This window comes from Lithobates pipiens, unplaced genomic scaffold (assembly GCF_037356315.1).
Source record: "Lithobates pipiens isolate NorthernLeopardFrog02 unplaced genomic scaffold, aLitPip1_a1.2 Scaffold_8, whole genome shotgun sequence".
Classification (NCBI taxonomy): Eukaryota; Metazoa; Chordata; class Amphibia; order Anura; family Ranidae; genus Lithobates; species Lithobates pipiens.
Window position 1 is genome coordinate 117,671,175 of NW_027507903.1, and position 20,729 is coordinate 117,691,903.

The 20,729-nt window shown below is 43.6% G+C and overlaps 1 protein-coding gene across 5 annotated transcripts in view; it reads right to left on the bottom strand.

Moving 5' to 3' along the window:
* VPS13C (vacuolar protein sorting 13 homolog C) overlaps positions 1–20,729 on the bottom strand; it is a 626,331-nt gene that overhangs the window by 239,760 nt on the left and 365,842 nt on the right. For all 5 annotated transcript variants that reach the window (XM_077473219.1, XM_077473221.1, XM_077473220.1 and 2 more), the window contains 2 exons: positions 19,281–19,405; positions 4,613–4,782 (listed from right to left, as the gene is read on the bottom strand). In XM_077473219.1, coding sequence (XP_077329345.1) covers positions 4,613–4,782; positions 19,281–19,405 — 295 coding nt within the window. The remainder of the gene's footprint in view (positions 1–4,612; positions 4,783–19,280; positions 19,406–20,729) is intronic.

Here is a 20,729-nt window from a genome sequence, read left to right on the forward strand (position 1 = left end):
GTAAATAGGGCCACTCTGCAAGTGCCCCCCCTCCCCCCATTGCATGCTTCTGTGGGATCCAACTGATTAGGGCAGGTGGTAAGAAAGCAACACAATGCTGCCTGCTTTAACCCCTCATTTGCTGTACTGCACAAGGTTGGAGGGTACTTGCAGAGCGGTCTCATTCACTTGAATGGGTCATGTTTGGCAGGTGCTACACACGAACCATGACAGGGTGTAGAACTCCTGCTGCAGCTGCAACATGTGTACACCCCTGGCCACTGCAGCTAAAGAGGGTGCAGTTGGGGCAGGGGTCGGTGAAAACTCTTTGGGGTTTTCCCACCCCAAAACGGCAAATGTAAAATGAACCCATACTGTTCTAAGCCCCCTTATAAATCTGCTTTCACGCTGATGTGTTGAGGTTTACCTGGGTGCAGCGAAGTGCTTCTGCAACTTTCCTAGGTTAGCTGTGCTTTGTCATGGACCTCTATTATACCCTACAGGTGTAATGCACTTTCTAAAAGCGCTCCAAAACTCTTGTGTTCCGGAGTTTTCGTGTACTTTTCGGAAGTGCACCAAACCCGAATAATCTAATACAGTTGTCATCAACCCTGTCCTCAGGGCCCACTAACAGGTCAGGTTTGCAATATAACTGAAAAACATTACAGGTGATATAATTTGCTGCTCAGTGGTTGCAGTATTCTAGTCTGCATCTCCCCAAGGCAATACATAAAACCTGGCCTGTTAGTGGGCCCTGATGACAGGGTTGATGACCACTGATCTAATAGAAGCCTATGGCTAAGTCCAGCAAACCTGCATTGTACTCTGTTTGATGCTGTGGGATGGTGGGTCTGCCAGCCCAGACCGGTCTCTACCAGTCACCTGGCTGCAATCTACTGGTTGCTAACCCCCGCACTAGACCCATAGATATAGAGTTTTCTATAATCTACTGTATACAGTTGAAATGCAGTTATTTTTACCTTTAGACCCCTTTCACACCACACCGCCCTTTGCGTCGGCGTTTTACCGCCGGATTTGCGGCGCATTTCGGCCGCTAGCGGGGCGCTTTTACCGCCTGCTAGCGACCGCGAAAGGGTTAAAACCGCCGGCAATACGCCGCAATACCGGCGTTTTGCCGGCGGCATTACAGCGCTGCCCCATTGATTTCAATGGGGAGCAGTGGTGGAGGAGCGGTAAACACACCGCTCCTTCACCGCTCCAAAGAAGCTGCTGGCAGGACTTTTTTCTGACGTCCTGCCAGCGCACCGCTGTAGTGTGAAAGCCCTCGGGGCTTTCACACTACACACAATGGTGCAGCTTCTTTAGGGCGGATTGCAGGTGCTATTTCTAACGCTATAGCGCCTGCAAAACGCCCTGGTGTGAAAGGGGTGTTAAAGTAATATCTGTAGTTCGCTGATCTACTCAGATGACTCTATGCACTACCACAACATTTAGTTGGCATTGCCTGGTCAGCTTTGTTTACCCCGTAGTGACAATGAATGTTACATGAAAATACTATATTCACAAGTTTAGTTATAAGTAAGCCCAAAAAGCAAGTAAACCAAGGAATTTCTCATTTAACCACTTCACGCAAAACAACGTACCCGTACATCAGTAGTTTGATGTAAAATACCAGATCGCTGCCATAACCCCAGTATTTTCGGGAACGTCGTGCGTTTCTCTTTAAGATAAAAGTGGTCTCCACGGCAGATTTGCCACAAGATCACTTTAATCAGCAGTGGGAGAGGTGCACAAGCCCCTCCTGCTGCGCTCTGGTAAGTGACAGATGATAGCGTCTCCTCCTGTGGATGCCTGGCTGTCGACTGAGGGGAAGATGGCCCCTGCTCGGCTCCATGACATGAGAGAGCAGAAGCGACGTCAAACGCCACTTCTGCCCATAGCTCTTAACCACTGGTTACGTTATCCTGATTGGGCGTCATATGATGTCCTTCAGGATAACAGGCGTCACGCCCATGAGGGTGCGCATCGTGGCAATCGGTGGTGCCGTGTGTCAGTCTGACACACCGCCTCACCGATCTCGGTAAAGATGATCAGCAGTGTCCAATCACTGCTGATCACGATGTAAACAGGAAGAGCCGGTGATCGGCTTTTCTTCACTCGCGTCTAACAGATGCAAGTAGAGGAGAGGCGATCAGTGGCTCTCCTGACAGGGGGGTTCTGCGCTAATTACATATCAGTGCAGCCCCCCTCGGATGCTCACACTTGGCCACCAGGGAAGCCAAGACCATCAGGGAGGCACATAACATGTGGATGGCCCAGTACATCCCCACATATGGGCACTGATTGGCACCACTGTGTAACATAATTAAGTTATACCCATCAATCCCACCCATCAGTGCAAATCAGTGCCCATAGGTGCCACCCATCAGTGCCACCCATAATTATCCATCAGTGCCACCCATGAGTGCCCATTAGTGCCACCTATCAGTGCCGCCTACTAGTGCCACCCATCAGCGCCCATCATCAGTTCCACTTCATTGGTGCCACCTCATCAGTGCCCATAATTGAAGACGAAAACATACTTACATTTTTTTGTAATTAACAGAAACAAAGAAACTTTTTTTTTCTTAATTTTTCGGTCTATTTTTATTTGTTAAACAACTTAAGATACACTCTCAATGACCTACCAATTAGTGTATCATCACAGCGCTCCCACACTCCCTCCCTCCAGCTGCCACTTAAAAAATTAAATATATCTATCAGAAGGTGAAAAGAAAGCAAATCTGTCACTTGAAATGCAAACAAAGGCACCTAGTGGCGCTAAACAAAATCCACACTGTTAAATAACAGTGTGCTATACTACCCGACGTGAAACAAATATGCATAAAAAATGGTCAACAATACAATCAATATTGATAAAATAACAGTAAAAATCAAACAAAAAAAGAAATATGCAGTCAAAAAAATATTATATAAATCAAACAAATAATAATGCTGTGAGTAAGTGACAAAGTGAAAAAAAAATGAACACAAGAACAAATAGTGCTCTAATAAAAATGTGTGATTCCAAAGTGAATTCAATAAATCTTCAATCAAGGAAAATTGATGGAAGTGCCTTTGTTTGCATTTCAAGCGACAGATTTGCTTTCTTTTCACCTTCTGATAGATATATTTTTATTTGTTGCACAAAAAATAAAAAAATCGCAGAGGTGATCAAATACCACCAAAAGAAAGCTCTATTTGTGGGACCAAAATTATAAAATATTTGTTTGGGTACATTGTAGAATGACCGCGCAATTGTCGTCATTCAAATTACGAAAGCGCTGAAAGTTGAAAATGGCTTGGGCAAGAGAAGGTGTCTAAGTTATTGTAATTGCATTTTAGTGTAAATATGAGATCTGAGGTATTTTTGACCACAGATCTCATATTTAAGAGGACTTGTCATGCTTTTTTTTCTATTACAAGGTGTCAGGTCACCTGAGACCAGGTGACAGATGCACTCCGTAGGAGTCGGAAGTGCACCGCTAGGTAGTGGACCTTAGGACTGACTACTGCAGATTGTACCCAGGGAGATTCAGGACACAGGTCTACAGGATCACTAACAGATCCCAATGGGAGCTGGAGCATAGATTCCCCAGGGAGAGGAGTCTAAGAGCCAGCGGGTGTTCGCCAGAGCCTCCAGTGGTGAGGATGGACTTCGCTGCAGTCTGGCTCCAGGTCGCGACCCCTAGGGTCTCACAGCTCACGCTCACATTAGACTACAGGAGAAGGAAGCAGCAGGCTGGAACAACAAGGATAGTAAGTGGATATGGCAGAGGTCAGGGCAACTAGCAGACAGGAACAACAGAGTACACAACAAAGGTTCAGGGTCACAGGCAGACAGGGATGGTCGGAGACATGCAAAAGGTCAAGGTCGCAAGCAGACAGGAATCATAGAGAACACGCCAAGGTCGGTAACAGAGTCAAACATAGAGCACACGGCAAGCAGGAACCCAAACACACAATGGTTGATCAGCACCGCTGGCTTGCAGTGCACAGGTTAATATAGGGTTCCCTGATAGGGCCTGGGGTGGAACAGAGGAAGATCACTGCATAACCATGACACAAGGGATGTTTACATTCCTTGTAATAGAAAAAAAAGTAGGCCAAAAAATAAAAAGTGTCAAAATAAAAAATGAAAAGTAAAATAAATAAGATTTTTTTTTTTTTTTAAAGTGTCCCGACGAGCTTGCGCACAGAAGCGAATGCATATAAAATCTGTGTTCAAACGACACATGTGAGGTATCACCACTATCAGAGCGAGAGCAATAATTCTAACCCTAGACCTTCTTATGTATTTTTTCCAAAAAAAGTGTGCTTGTAAGACTGCTGCACAAATAAGGTGTGGCAGAAAGTATTACAACGACCGCCATTTTATTCTCTAGGGTGTTTTTTTTTTTCTATAGAATGTTTGGGGTCCTAAGTAATTTTCTAGCAAAAACAAAAAAATATATATTTTAACTTGTGAACAACAAGTGTAAAAAAAAAAAAAAAGAGGTTCGGTCCTTAAGTGGTTAAGCTGTCAAAAAGCAGAAGTGATCAAAATCAAAGATTGTGAAAAAACTGGTCTGAGTTAATAAACTACATTAACTAAAGGCAACTTTTTTTGGAACAAAGGATGAGAATGACAAACCTGGATGTGGCTTTGGTAACACCTTCCCTGAGGTCATCAAGAGTGCAAGTCTTGAGACAAACGGAAAAGTCCAATGAACTATCAACACACATCGTTCCCGAGGAAGACAGACATTGCAGTCTCAGTTCTCCCAGACGTAGATTTTCTTGATGCAGCCACTGGGAGGCCACCTGTCACCAAGCACAAAAATGGACATTTACAGAAAGGTAAAATAGCAACACTAAGACTATGGGGCACTCAGTAAAATTTTCACAGAGGTGCGAGCAGTGAGGCAGATTGTAATTATTCAATACATAATAATACAATTTAAAAAAAATTATTAAGCAGGGCTGTGGCTAAATGGTGAACTGGGAGAGATATTAGTTCCACTGCTTCCACCACATCCTACAGACCATCCAGTGATATCAATTCACCGATTCCCAGCAGCACAGCACCCTCAGCATGGTCTCCAATAGCGATGTTATGATGAAAAAATCTGACTAATGACACAGCCTTCAATGGCTAAAAAAAAAAAAAAAAAAAAAAAAAACACTGAGCAAGATAGTGATAAACACTTGCTTTTATATTCCAGCTGGGATCAAAGCACTCAGACCTCACTGTCCAATCCGCAGCACTGAAGCAAATTGCTCTCATGGATTCACAGGCTGAAAACTCTCTCATCTGGCCTAAATTGCTTTCAGACTCTAGGCAGAGGTAAGAAAGACTGAAACAGTCAGAACATACACTTCTCCAGATCATAAACACTATTGCAGACTTTACAGGCCCCCCTGACTACATAAGATTAAAGCCATACACATAGACTTTTCTCTCTCCTTAGGCAAGACATCTTTTTTTTTTATTATTCAAATAATTTTTTTATTTCTTTTATATACAAACAACGATAACCACATACAATCCAGCACATAGAGAGGGAATAATAAAAAGAGGGAAAAAAAAAAAAAGATAAAAATAAACCCTCACCCCTGGCCCCCATGCTCCCTCCCTCTCTCCCCATCGCTCCCACACTCATCATAAATCCAGAATATCAAACCATCTTCTCCATATTCTTTCAAATTTCCCTAAAATACCTCTATGTAAAAAGGTATATTTTTCCTTAATTATGGTTTCCCTTACTTGCATTTTCCATTCTGCTACTGTAGGTGGGTATGGCGACAACCATTTTTTGTGCTATAAGCTTACGAGCTTGAAATAAACTTCTATTTACAGATACCATGTATTCCCGGGTGTTCTTAGTACATCCATTATACCCAAGAGACATCCCCTGGGGTCTATAGACATCTCAATCTCAAATAGATTATCAATCGTAGATAACACCCCCATACCAATAGAGATGGAGTATAGGGCATCGCCATATCATGTGTATTAAATCGGCTGCCCTCCCTTTACATCTAGGGCATTGGTCTGTGTACTTTCGTTTCCATTTAAATAATTTCTCTGGTGTATAATGTACTCTATGTAGAATGAATAGTGTTACATTTTGAGTTGGAGATAGAGAGGCCAAAGGTATAGCCGACAGTGCCAGTGCCCACTGTTCAGAGATTGGCTTTATATCACCCGCCCAAGCTGATCTTGCAGGTATATCCACAGCACCTTTAGCTTTCTCATATAATATATCATATAATTGGCAATAAGCAAGACATCTAGATCCTCAGAGAACATATTGTGGCTGCAGAAGAGTAAATTAGCGTTCTTGAACATACTGTTTCTCCTCTCACTGGATTCCCTACAGAGTTCACAAACGAACTGGCTATTAGGCTTAAACTAGCTGATCTTGAAATTAGGATGAGTTGCAATAGCCTAGATTTTGTTGGCTTTCCTGTAAAAATCAGAGGGCGCCTCGGATGTGGGTATTCTTCTACAATGTCTTTAAGACAGCTTGTCTGATTTAAATGCATTTGCTGCATTTATCATAAAAGGGGCCCCCCATACATACCACAGACAGGCACCATCAAGGGCACCCCCTACAGGCCTACACCTTTAATCCAAATTATTGAATCATGCTGCCTTAAAAGGCAACACCAACTCAATGGGAACTGAATGGACATCTAGCCTTATCTTTCTGCAGAGGTCCAGAAACAGAGGGTGCCTTTCACTGGTGAAGGGAGCGCGATATACTGTTCTCAGCCAATGACGGCAAGCCATCCTTTTTTAACGACTCCATGGAAAGTTTTGGCCTGGCTGGATGGTCTATTTGGCTCAGTACCCCACAGATGTCGCCCATGAGGATCCAGATAAAAAAATGTTTTAAAGTAAAAGGAAATGCTTACTAACAAAACGACATATAAATATTCACTCCCAAATTATTCCCATGGCCCTTCGTCAAAAATGACTGCGTAAACAGCATTTTTTTTTTTTTAAATATGCAATCACATGACCACAAAACTCCATGTCCACTCCCTTTCTGGTGCAGCTGCTGTGGCTGGTGGGAAGAGACTTTTCTCCACCTCAACAACAGATAGAGCAGTGAATGCCGAAGGGGGATGTATCTGCTCTATCTAATCCATCCCCATTGTTGGCCCTTCACATTACAGAGAGCTTTCCAGTCACATGATCGCATTTTAAAACACACAATTATATTTACACAGTGATTTGTGAATGCAAGGCCATTGGGAGGAAAAATGGAGGATGACTATTTTGATGCTCGTTTGTAGTCCGCTTTTTCTGCTATATTAATTTACACTCTATTTTTACATTTTTCAGAAGGTGGGCCCATGTCATCTAAACATAGGCCCGATCAAAGGCTTCTAATAGAGAGGCCTCTAATAGCTCAGTACTTGAATGAGGTCCCTTGTTCTCCTTGAGCATTTCCTTGTTCCTCTTAAATACCCTTTTATTGTCTCCAGTTGCACCCCGAGATTCTTAACTTTCATTAAATCTACAATGATCAGGAAGTCGGGTGTCATTCCCAGTGACCTTGCTAAAGAATGACTAAATGTCATTATGCCACTTTGTACTTCTGAACCTGGGTTCTTTCCATTTTTTTAATTGCATCTTTCATCCTGTACTTCACCTGGATGTCTAATTAGTCCATCTTTCTGGAGATTTCTCCTCATCACCTGTGTACTTCTGTAGCTGCTGGACTGACCAAGCTGGTTTTTACCTAGTATGCAGCTATCAGCTATTAGCCCTTTGACGTTCTGCTCCACCGTTTGGTGGAGCACATTTTGAGTCACACTAACTCATTGAAAAATGTGGACTTTAAAGGGTTAATGCTACCTTCCAATCTAGATACCAACATTGGTCTGTCCCTGCTGAGCAAGCCGAGATTCAAACTGACTGTTTTAGAGGCTGTGGTGAACTAGCTGATTTTTTCATGTTCTACTGGAGCAGAGTAAATGGCTTCATTTCAACCACTCAGGGGCTACCTGATGTAAGTAACCCTACAATTTATCTTCTAGATATTCTGGAGGACTTTTTTTTTTTAAATCAAGTAACCTGTTATTGAAAAGATAAAAGGCAACATAAGATATACAGTCAACGGAGGTCTTTCTAATATACCAAAATGTTGATATAAATACTGTATTTATACGCTACAAAGGCAATACTTTTAAACTTGGAAAGAACCACACCCACCTCCCTTGGCCGACTGGCAACAGCTAGCAAACTCTAAACTCTAACCTACCACTACACAGACTCACATACGAGCTTAAAGGGGTTTTAAAGGTAAATATTTTTTCACCTTAATGCATTCTATGCATTAAGGTGAAAAAACATCTGACAGTGCCGGCGCAACCCGCCCCCCCCCCCTGTTTTACTTACCTGGCCCCTCGAAAATCCCGCACTCGCCCCCGACGTCCTCTTCGCCGCTCAGCCTGGCCGCTGATTGGCTAGAGTGGATGGATTGAAAGCAGCACAGCCATTGGCTCGTGCTGCTGTCAATCACATCCAATGATGCGGCGCGGGCCGAGTGATGCACTGGGCGGCTGTAGCCGCCGGCTGTATCACGGGAGCGCGCCCGCAAGTGCTTCTCACCATGCAAGGGAGCTTGCATGAACGTGAGAAGTACTTGCTGGGGGAAGCAGAGACAGCCGCCGAGGGACCCCAGAAGACCAGGTTCGGGGCCACTGTGTGCAAAACGAGCTGCACAGTGGACGTAAGTATAACATGTTTGTCATTTAAAAAAAAAAAACAACAACTTTGCAACCCCTTTACATATAAACCATGTAAATTTTAGTTGATTGAAAAATAAGGTAATTTTGATATTGATGGCAGCAACACATTTTTAAAAAGTTGGGACAAGGCCATGTTTACCACAGTGTAGCATCTCCTCTTCTTTTAACAACATTTTGTATACGTCTAGGAGCTGACCCCAGTTGCTGGAGTTTTGGGAGAGGAATGTTGTCCCATTCTTGCCTGATATAAATATTCTAACTGCTAAACAGTCCTGGGCCTTCTTCATTATATTTGTCATTTCGAGATGAGCTCAATATTTCAACTGGTGAAAGGTCTGGACCGCAGGTAGGCCAGTTAAGCACCCAGACACTTCCACTATCAAGCCATGCTGTTGTCATAGATGCAGTATGCGGTTAACATTGTCCTACTGAAAAATGCAAGGCCTTCCCTGAAAAATAGGATTTTATTTTCATAACAGCTTAAATGTAAAATGAGACTAGAGGACTTGTACTGCAGCACTCTGCGCCCAAATGGGATATATTCTCATGACCTTTTACATGTACTTGATAGAATTTGTTAAATGTATGGACTGAAGACCAAGGTGCAGCCTAGCAGATCTGAGCCATGGAGGCCCTGGCCCTTGATAGTACTTAAGGCCAGCTTAATTTCTAATCCCATCTGTAGGAATTCAAGGATCCTACCTATGACATATTTTCTGGGGTGACAACCCCTGGATTTACACCAGGAGACATATGCCTTCCAGGCTCTATAGTATATGACTCTGGAGGCCCGGCATCCTAGCATTAACCCAAGTAGAAACTACTGAAGGTGACAGGCCATGGTCCTTTAGAATGTGGGTCTCAATAACCAAAACTGTTAAATTTAGCGTTTGTAAGGTAGGATAGAATACTGGACCTTGCAAGAGAAGGTCTGATCACAGTGGTAGGGTCCAAGGGTCCCCTACTACCGTCTTTATGATCTCGGAAAACCAAGATCTCCTGGGCCATGCTGGGGCCACCAGAATCCCCTCCTTTCCTTCTTGCTTGATTCTGGAAAGAAGATGCGGAAGCAACAGAACAGGAGGGGACGCATAGATCAGTAAAAGCTGATGCAACGGAAAGACCAAGGCATCTGTTCCCTATGCCATCAGATCCCTTGTCCTTGACACAAAGTTGTTGATCTTTTGTTGAACCTGGACGCAAACAGATCCACGTCCGGAACTCCCCATTTTTGACATATTGACAGAAAGATGTCGGGATGAAGGGACCATTCTCCCGGGAACAATTGTTGGCGACTCAAGTAGTCTGCCTGCCAATTCTCTATCCCTGGAATTAAAATTGCTGATAGGCAAGGAATGTTGTTTTCTTCCCAAGAAAGAATATGATCCACCTCTTTCTGGGCTGCACAACTTCTCGTGCCCCCTTGGTGATTGATATAGGCCACTGCTGTGGCATTGTTGGATTGGAATCTGACAGGACAATTCCGTAGTCTGAACGTCCAGGCCTCCAGGGCCAGGCGTACTGCCCGAATCTCTAGAATACTGATGGGCAAGTTCATCTCTGATTTGGACCATTTCCCTTGGACAGACACTTATTCCAGGACTGCTCCTCAGCCCAGAAAGCTGGCATCTGTTGTTACCACCTTTCAGGTAACTGGTAGAAAGGAGTTGCCTTTTTGAAGATTCTTGGATATCAACCAAATTGGGGGATAAACGCATAGGGAAGTCCAGAGATTGGATCTTGTTCCAAGTTGACAGGATACTGTTTTTCAGCAGTCTTGAATGAAACGGCGCATGAGTAACGGCCCTCGAAAGAAGTCACCATCTTTCCCAACTATTTCATGCAAAGTCGAATAGAAGGATTCTTCTTTGTTTTGACCAACTGAATCAGTGCCTTTATGGAACTGATCATTTCCTGGGGCAAAAACACCCACTTCTGAGCTGTATTTATGATCAGCCCCAAATACCCCAATTTCCTTGATAGTTTTAAGGAGGATTTTTCTAGGTTGAGAATCCAACCTAGGTATTCCAGGCAGCCGGCTGTGGTGACCAAAGTTTGGTTTAAGCGGCCTACCGATTGCTCTATCAAGAGTAGATCGTCTAAGTAGGCTAGTACCGTTACACCTTGAGCCCTTAGCTTGACTAAAGGAGGAGCCAGGACCTTTGTAAAAACTCCAGGTGTAGTAGCTAGACCGAAAGGCAGAGCTACAAACTGTAAATTAAGATTTTCTACCTCGAAGCGTAGAAACTTTTGGTGAGAGGGGAAAATCGGCACATGGAGATAAGCATCCTTGATGTCGATTGACGCCAGAAGTTCTCCCCCTTGTAGGATGGAGACTACTGATCAGATTGACTTCATGCGAAAAGAATGGATATTAAAAAAAAAAAGGTTTAGATCTTTGAGATCTAAAATGGGTCTGACATCCCCGTTTGGTTTTGGAACCGTGAACAGGTTTGAATAAAACACTAAACCTTGCTCTTCCAATGGGACTACTAGACTTCTTTTTAACTGGATCTTTGGGAAGATTTGATCTTAGAAAATGAGGAGACGGGAACTGTCGGAACTCTAGTTTGTAACCTAGAGAAATTGAGGAAGCCACCCATCTGTCTTGACATTGATCCTGCCAGATCTTTGAAAACTGTAGAAGCCTTCCCCCAGCTCGAGCAAGTGGGGGCGCACCTTCATAAGGAGGCTTTAATATTCTGTTTTGTGGGTTTCTTCCCCCAGGTCCTTTTTTGGCCCTGGGACTGATTCTGAGGTTTACCTCTTGAATCGGATGGTGAAGGCCGTCGTGACTGCTTGGAGGATGATGCCCTGGCACTGGAGAAGAAGCAGGTTTAAATAAAAAATGCTTAAACAACTTCTTAACCGGTAAAAGGAAACTTTTACCATTATAAATTCTTTGGATATACTTATCCAGATCGTCTCCAAACAACCTTTACCATGAAAAGGGAAACTGCCCAAGAGCTTTTTGCATGGCGCTTCGGCTGACCAATTTTTCAACCATAGGATTCTGCGCACATGTACCAGCCCTAGCATGAGCTGTGAGGCCTGGAGAATAGAATCTTTCATAGCATCTACTGTAAAACACAACGCATCCAATATCCCGGCCAAATCCTGGGGCTGCTGATCAGGAGTAACTGAGTGAGGGGAGATGCCGCTTCACGAGGAGGCCTTGGTATTCTGCTTTGCAGACTTGCGTAACCAGGTCCTCCTTTGTGCCTGGGTTTGACCCTGAGATCTTCCCGTAGGGTCTGACGGCGAAGGCCGCCACCTCTGCCTAGAGGAGGATGCCCTTGGCGCTGGAGAAAGTCTGTTTAAACAAAGGACGTTTATACTTTGACTGGCAAAAGAGTACTCTTTCCGCTAGAAATAGTTTGAATGTATTTATCCAAACTATCGCCAAAAAGACGTTCTCCCTTAAACCAGTTAGAAGATTTTTACAAGGCATTTCAGCTGACCAACCCTTTAACCAAAGGGTCCTTCGCATGTGTACAAGTACGAGCGCCAAACGTGATGCCTGGTGAATAGAGTCCTTTATAGCATCTATGGCAAAGAATATTGCTTTAGGTAGCTGGGCCAACTCCTGAGCTTGTTGTGCAGGGAGCTCTTTGAGGGCATCTGTAAACTTTAAGGACTGTCAGATGCCTATGGCTGCGATTGCAGGAGGAGTTACGGTCCCTGCTAAGGAAAAAGAGGATTTTAACAGACCTTCCAACTTTTTATCTGTTGGATCTTTAAGCATATGTGCATTGTCCACTGGACAAGTTAAACTTTTATTCACATTGGAAATCGCAGCGTCCACTGCTGGAACCTTCCACCTTTTAGTGAATTTTTCCTCCATAGGATAGAGATTTGAGAATCTCTTAGGAGGGGAGAAATGCTTATCCGGATGATCCCATTCGGAATAAATAAGCTTTTCAAGTAATACATGTACTGGAAACGCATGTAAAGGCTGTAAGGGTTTCAAGGGTCCCAAAGAGGAAACTGGACCTTCAGCTAACTCTGTTAGGGGTAACATGAAAGTAGAGCGAACCATCTCTGTAAGGCTCTGTACTTCCGTTTGTGAAGGTGAAATTCCAAGTACTGTTTCCTCTGCAGAGGAATAACTGGTTTGTTTTTCTTCCCGGTCATCTGCGGGTAAAACCTTGTCTTGTCCCCATAGTTCTTTAGGACCCTCCACTGACTGTAAAGAGTCTAAGGTGGGGGAGAGGGGTCTAGGATGTTTCCTATCCACCTGGATGGATGATGCGATTAAAGATGCTAATCTTCCTTCTAAGCCCTGCAGAGGAAAGTGCTTCTTCAGTCACATATACAGGAGCTGAAGTGTGTGAAGCAGTTGCACCACCGCTAGCTTCCAATGACTCACCCTGGCTTGCCATGTCTTATCTCTCTGAAGAGGAAGACAGTATGGAGGTATGACTGGGGTTCCCAGCGCTTGAGGGTGACACCTTAGATACCTTTACGGTAGGTCTGGAAGACATAATTCTAAGCACAAAAGCAGAGGTACACACAATATTATCTGCTAAAAATAGTTCTAGCCAAATAATGCATGCTAACAACAGTTCTTTTCCTGTACTGGAAATGCCTGTTTTACAACCTTACGTGGCCCTCGCTAGCTGTCTCTTAGTATAACAGACACCCCTCCTCAGTGGAAGTTTCCTTGAAAAAGAGTGCTTTAATGTGAAAGCCTCAGGTGGATCTGATTGGCGGCCACAGCGCTCCCCCCCCCCCCCCAAGTAATCAAATACTGTGTGGATGGACGTTATGTCCCGTGCACAGCAACACGTGACCTATGGCCACGCCCCTCTGCGTCCTCAGGAAACCCCCACCCTCAGTTTCAATATGCCTAGCTCGTGCGCGCAATCGGCATATGGGTCTGCATCATGCAGACCTGAAGGGAGAGTGAAGCTAGCTGCTTCTTAGACCAAAAAAGCTTCCGGTATGCCGCTCGACAGCAGGCTGGGATACCTACTATCAAATGTAAGTAAAATACGCTAAAGCACCTCATGATATGGGATAACCTTTCCCCTCAGCTGCTAAGCAGCTGATAACCATCCAGCCTGCTAATTCCATTAGGAAAAGAAAGAAACCCCTCTGCTGGACTACACATATACTGAGACAGGCTGTTCTATAGCATTTAGGCATATAAGGTTTTTTTTTTAAAAAGGAAAAACACAACCTTTTTTCTCTTACCTTATCCTCGCTGCAGGATACTGCTGAAACAGCAGATCCAAGCTTCACCCATCATGGCGGGCTGCGTTATCACACGCTCAAAGACTGGGGCCCTTTTAAAGGGGTTCCGCTCCTTTGGGCCTTGTATAGCACCCTTCAGGACAGCTTTAGGTAACGTAGCAAGACCAAAAAGCGTCCTGGTTCCTAGGGTTGAGCTCTCAAAGAGAAGCATTACAGGCAAAACCTCATTCTTGCATCAAGGTCCAGGTACCATCCTATGGCCTCAGTGGCGAGGATGGATCTGGTTGTGGAGGTTCTTTAAAGCCATCATGGTTCCCTCTAGTAGCTCCTCAGAGAACATCTTCACTCGTGACCAACACCTTAGACACTTGTGGTACCAACACCTTGGACACTGAGGTACTCCTGGAAGGAGGAGGGGTTATACAGGGGAGTCAACTTCCTGTATTGGTTATACCAGTGTCAACACCCGAAGGAAGGCCCATAACCCACCAAGTAATTACTTGTGTCCTATGATGTACGATAAAGAAATACATTAGCTTCCTTAGCCATGATTGGATAGGAAAAGAATGAACAGATTGGGGAGGCTTTAATGAAACCAATCGACTGACTGCGTTATTGGCAGTAAAAATGTGGAGTGGACCAATTCAGTGAGAGACTGTACCAACAATCTTTCCTGTGAAATCGACACTTCCATATCAGATTCTTTGGAAGAGGAGACTTCAGCCTCTTCCTGGTCATTTGAAAGAAATTTGCCATCTTTCGCTCCTTGTTCCTCAGCAAGATGGTCCTGAGCGATGGACTGGGACCTGCTGCACTTAGTCCCACTCTGGGATGCAATTAAAGCATCAATTTTTTGCTCCAAGCTTTTCTTAAAAATAAAAAACCTCCTTAGTAATATACACAGGGGCTGCAGTGTTAAGAGCAGCTGCAACACTTGCCCCTCCTAATGACTCACTCTGACCAGCTATATTACTCTCAGGGGAGGATGCCATCTTTTTTGAGATGTTTTTCTAGAACACTTTTTTGAAGGGTTTTTACTCCTCCTTCCGCTCATAGCCCGATGCACAAAGCAGAGGTACTACCAGAAGGAACGCATCCAGTGCTTGAGCAATAGCCCAGCCCTGTCGCTGCTATTAATGCTCAGCCTGATGCAGCAGTAAATGTGTCAAAAGAAATGCCTGTGTCGCCAAACCGAGGAGGCCAACTCTGCACTACGCCCCACCCCCGTCGCCTACGGCCCTTCCCCTCTTTTTTCAAAAAGAGCTCTTTCCCTTCCCTTCCCCTCTTTTGGGCTCCTGATCCTAAGGGATCCACAGAGAGGAAGGAGGAATGGCGATGGGAGTTTGGAAGCCAGAGAGCGACGTGCCATTTTTCTTTTTTTTTTTTATTCTTGTGGCGCTCTTTCCCAGAGAAGAGGGGAAGAAAACAGCACAGGGGGGGGGGGCGTCTGGTGGTGAGAGGGGAACCCCCCCCCCCCCTTCAGACTTACCAGAGGTCTGCTGCTTGGCCGAAGGAAGAAGAAACTGCTGCTTCCTAGACACAACATGGGCTGAGAAGCATGAGATGGTAAGTGCTCAATACAGCCCCCAGAGGTGACACATAGGCATGACAACACTTACTAAATTTAAAGGAGACAATCGTAAGAAAATTTTAAAAATGTCTTAGAAAACTCCTTACCTTTCCCGCTGCAGGGTTTTCTATGGTAAACCAACAGACCCAATCTTCCCCCTTCACAGGGGGACCCTTGAGGAAACCCACAATCCTGGACCTGTAATAGCACCACCGCCAGTAAAAACTTTATGGCTTTAATACCAAAAAAGTACTGGATCCCAGGGTCCAGCTCTCTAAAAAGAGAAGCGTTACAGGCAAGACCTAATTTCTTCAAATACGTGGCCCAGGTACCATTCAATTCAGCCAAAAAGAAACTTTGAATGGATCCGGCTGCATGGCTAGCCCCAGCAAGGATTGATCCAGCGGAGCGCAGCACAGCACAGCAGATCTTCACTCGTGACCAACACCGTAGACACTCGCAAAAAAACTGAGGTACTCCCAGTAGTGGGAGGGGTTATATAGGGAGTGCACTTTTTGTCTTAAGACGTGCCAGTGTCCATCACCTAAAGGTGGCCTATAGCCCACATAGTAACTACTATGGTTCTGTGTCCTGTGATGTACGATAAGAAAATACATCATCTGGCTGGGAGCATATTCTGCTCTAAAACCTGGATATTACTTTCAGCATCGATAGTGCCTTTCCAGATATGCAAGCTACCCATTCCACACACACAAATGTACCCCCCCCCATACCACCAGAGATGCTGAAAGCTGATAAACCAAAAAGTCCCTCTACTCTTTAGTCTAGAGGATGCAACACCCATGGCTGCCAAGAGAATGTCAAATTTCTATTTGTCTTACCACAGAACAGTTTTTCCACTTTGCAACAGACCATTTTAAATTAGCTTCGGCCCAGAGAAAACGGCGGCATTTCTAAATCATGTTTAGATATCACACTTTAGCATGAGAAATTTTAACTTGAATTTTTGCAAGGTATGGCGAACTGTGTTCACAGACAGTAAATTTTGGAAGTTTTTCTGAGCCCATGCTATAATGTCCATCACAGAATCATGCAGTTTTTTAAAGCAGTACGGTCTGAGGGCCCAAAGATCGCAGGCATCCAATGTTGCGTTTCCGTCTTGTCCCTTGTACACAGAGATTTCCCAAGATTCTCACAATCTTTTGATAATATGTACTGTAGCTGATGATATATTTAAAGTGTTTGAAATTTTAATTTGCTGATTATTGTTATGAGATTGTTCAACAATTTAGACACAGCTTTTCACAGATTTGAACCTCTGACAATCTTTACAGTGCCTTGCGAAAGTATTCGGGCCCCCTTGAACTTTTCAACCTTTTGCCACATTTCAGGCTTCAAACAAAGATATAACATTTTTATTTTTTGCGAAGAATCACCAACAAGTGGGACACAATTGTGAAGTGGAACGAAATCTATTGGATTTTTGAACCTTTTTAACTAATAAAAAAAATGAAAAGTGGGGCGTGCAAAATTATTCGGCCCCTTGCGTTAATACTTTGTAGAGCCACCTTTTGCTGCGATTACAGCTGCAAGTCACTTGGGGTATGTCTCTATCAGTTTTGCACATCAAGAGACTGAAATTCTTGCCCATTCTTCCTTGCAAAACAGCTCGAGCTCAGTGAGGTTGGATGGAGAGCGTTTGTGAACTGCAGTTTTCAGCTATTTCCACAGATTCTCGATTGGATTCAGGTCTGGACTTTGACTTGGCCATTCTAACACCTGGATACGTTTATTTGTGAACCATTCCTTTGTAGATTTTGCTGTATGTTTGGGATCATTGTCTTGTTGGAAGATAAATCTCCGTCCCAGTTTCAGGTCTTTTGCAGACTCCAACAGGTTTTCATCCAGAATGGTCCCGTATTTGGCTGCATCCACCTTCCCCTCAATTTTAACCATCTTCCCTGTCCCTGCTGAAGAAAAGCAGGCCCAAACCATGATGCTGCCACCACCATGTTTGACAGTGGGGATGGTGTGTTGAGGGTGATGAGCTGTGTTGCTTTTACGCCAAACATATCGTTTTGCATTGTGGGCAAAAAGTTTGATTTTGGTTTCATCTGACCAGAGCACTTTCTTCCACGTTTGGTGTGTCTCCTAGGTGGCTTGTGGCAAACTTTAGACGAGACTTTTTATGGATATCTTTGAGAAATGGCTTTCTTCTTGCCACTCTTCCATAAAGGCCAGATTTGTGCAGTGTATGACTGATTGTTGTCCTATATACAGACTCTCCCACCTCAGCTGTTGTTCTCTGCAGTTCATCCAGAGTGATCATGGGCCTCTTGGCTGCATCTCTGATCAGTCTTCTCCTTGTCTGAGCTGAAAGTTTAGAGGGACGGCCAGGTCTTGGTAGATTTTCAGTGGTCTGATACTCCTTCCATTTCAAAATGATTGCTTGCACAGTGCTCCTTGGGATGTTTAAAGCTTGAGAAATCTTTTTGTATCCAAATCCGGCTTTAAACAGTATTACGGACCTGCCTGGTGTATTCCTTGGTCTTCATGATGCTCTCTGCGCTTTCAACAGAACCCTGAGACTATCACAGAGTAGGTGCATTTATACAGAGACTTGATTACACACAGGTGGATTCTATTTATCACCATCAGTCATTTAGGACAACATTGGATAATTCAGAGATCCTCGCTGAACTTCTGGAGTGAGTTTGCTGCACTGAAAGTAAAGGGGCCGAATAATTTTGCACTACTTTTCAGTTTTTTATTTGCTAAAAAAGTTTAAATTATCCAATAGATTTCGTTCCACTTCACAATTGTGTCCCACTTGTTGGTGATTCTTCACAAAAAATTAAAATTTTATATCTTTATGTTTGAAGCCTGAAATGTGGCAAAAGGTTGAAAAGTTCAAGGGGGCCGAATACTTTCGCAAGGCACTGTACTTCACTCAAATTCTCTAAGGCCCCTTTCACACATGCGGACATTATGTCCGTATTTCATCCATCCATTTGCAGATGAAATATGGATATACATGCATTCCTATGGGATAGCAGGTGTCTGCGGATGAACATCCGCAGACACCCTAAGATGCTTTTTTTATATTCAATCCTGTTACTAACCTGTTGCCAGTTAGCCTAAATAGTTTAAAATTGTCTTTAGCTCTTCCTCGTTAGTACAACTCCTTTACCAATTTTTTTTTTTCAGCCCTGCTCCCCTCATTTTTCAAAATTAGCTTTTTTTTTCCTTAAAATGGTACATTTACTCAATTTAAACATTTGATATGTTTTCTATTGGGAACAAAATATGGGTTTATACTCCAACCCTTTTGAAGTACATGATCTAATTAAAAAAAAGTGTCCCTACTGCCGCTAGACTTCTATCCTGCACAGTATCTCTTGCATCTAACTAAAATTCCCAAAAAACAATACCATAAGTCGGTTGACATGCTTAATCAAATAAACTGCGTTGCTGAGATGGATGAGCCGATTTATACAGCCTTAGATAATATCTCCAAATTCACGACCACATGGGACGCATGGATAACCTTCAAAAAATCACAATCATACCAAGATCTTATAAGCATTACAAATTAACTCCCAACCGGGGGAATTCATGCCTCCGTTATTAGCTTTTTTTCTACATCTTGCCTCTCCCTTTTAAAATATAAGTTCCACAAGCAGGGCCTTTCTAAATCTTTTGTATTGAATTGTTTCGCAACTGTTCTTTCGCCCTTCCCTCCATTTTTGTAAAGGGCTGCACTAACTGTTGGCAGTATATAAATCCTGTACACAGTAACAACAATACCACACACTACAGCTATACCCACCTTACTAGTGTCATTGTTGTACAGCATGACAGAAAGGGATTCAAAATTAAAACTAAACTTCAGCATGATAGCCGGAGTCTCATCACTGGAACTTTGGGGTGACACAGAAAATGTACTGCCTGCATCTAAAGAAGAAAATACATTTAATTCCATGTCAGAAAGACAATGTAAAAAAGTGCTGTAAATTAAACATTTTCATAGTAGGCTTTTTTGTTCCATAAAATTCTTTACATGTATTCCACTGAGGGACACAGGAAATGTAAGGCTGATAATAATACTGCTTACAGTAGGGATGGAAACTGGCAAAGACATTACAGGCCATCCCTCCTACTTCCAACATGCCTCAGTTCTGTGGCAAAACAGTGGTAAGAGCATGATCATAAATGCAGAGGGGTGGGACCTATGTCCCACTAATGACACCAAGTAAAAGATTTTACAGTACCTACAAAAAAATATATATATATTTTCTTTTTCTCTTCCATTAAGGGACACAGAAAATCTTATCTAATCTACACCTGGCACAACTTGGAAAGCATGTGAATAGAAGATCAGGTTGCAGCCCTGCACACCTGAGAAACATTACTCTTATGCCGAATGATGTCCTGGTTGAGATGAATGGCCAAAATTACCTAGGCAGTGAGTTCTAGGCCTCAACCCCAACTTGTCCTTATGCAAGACCAGAAAGGGTTCTTTCATTACAGGATAAAGCCATGAATTCAGAAACTTGGAGGTGATGGCAACAAGAAATGCAACCTTGTTAGTAAGGACAGAAAGGGGAAAATCTCGGATAAATGCAAAAGATGGTTTTTGATGCACTAAAATATTTAAATTAAGATCCCACAGAATCATAGGGGAACCATCAGGGACAGGTGCTGTCCAACTAAATTGGTACTGGATGTCCCTCGAGCTGGAAGTGTCCAGCATTGCAAGGATAAACACTTGTTCCAGAATACTGACTGGGGGGACAAGATTCCTCTGACATCCAAGTCCCCTTGCACCAACAAGCCTTCCAGGAGTCCTTCCCAGCTCAACAAGCTGGCATCTGTTGAGAGGATTTTCCAGAACACATCAAGTTCAGGACAAAGCAGTGTTCGATGCCATCCAAATTTGTCTGTTCAAAGTCTGGACGGTTGTCTCTCGATGACAGACTGTTATACTGCAGAAGTATGAACAAACAGGAAGCTGGGCAAATAGCATTCTTGAAGGATATCCATTAGTGCCCAGACTCTCAAGAAAAAATGAAGAGTCAGGTGACCTCTGGGCTCAAGAGTATGAGTCTGGAAGTGGCTGGTTAGAAATAATCAAAGCTGTGTTTAGGACTAAACCCACATATTCCAATCGATGCATTAGTTCCTAGCGCTGATTTCTGAAGGTACTTGATATAACTGAACCTTCGCAAGCACTGGACGGTCAGGGCCATGCTATCAGCATGAGGTGGTTCAGATACCT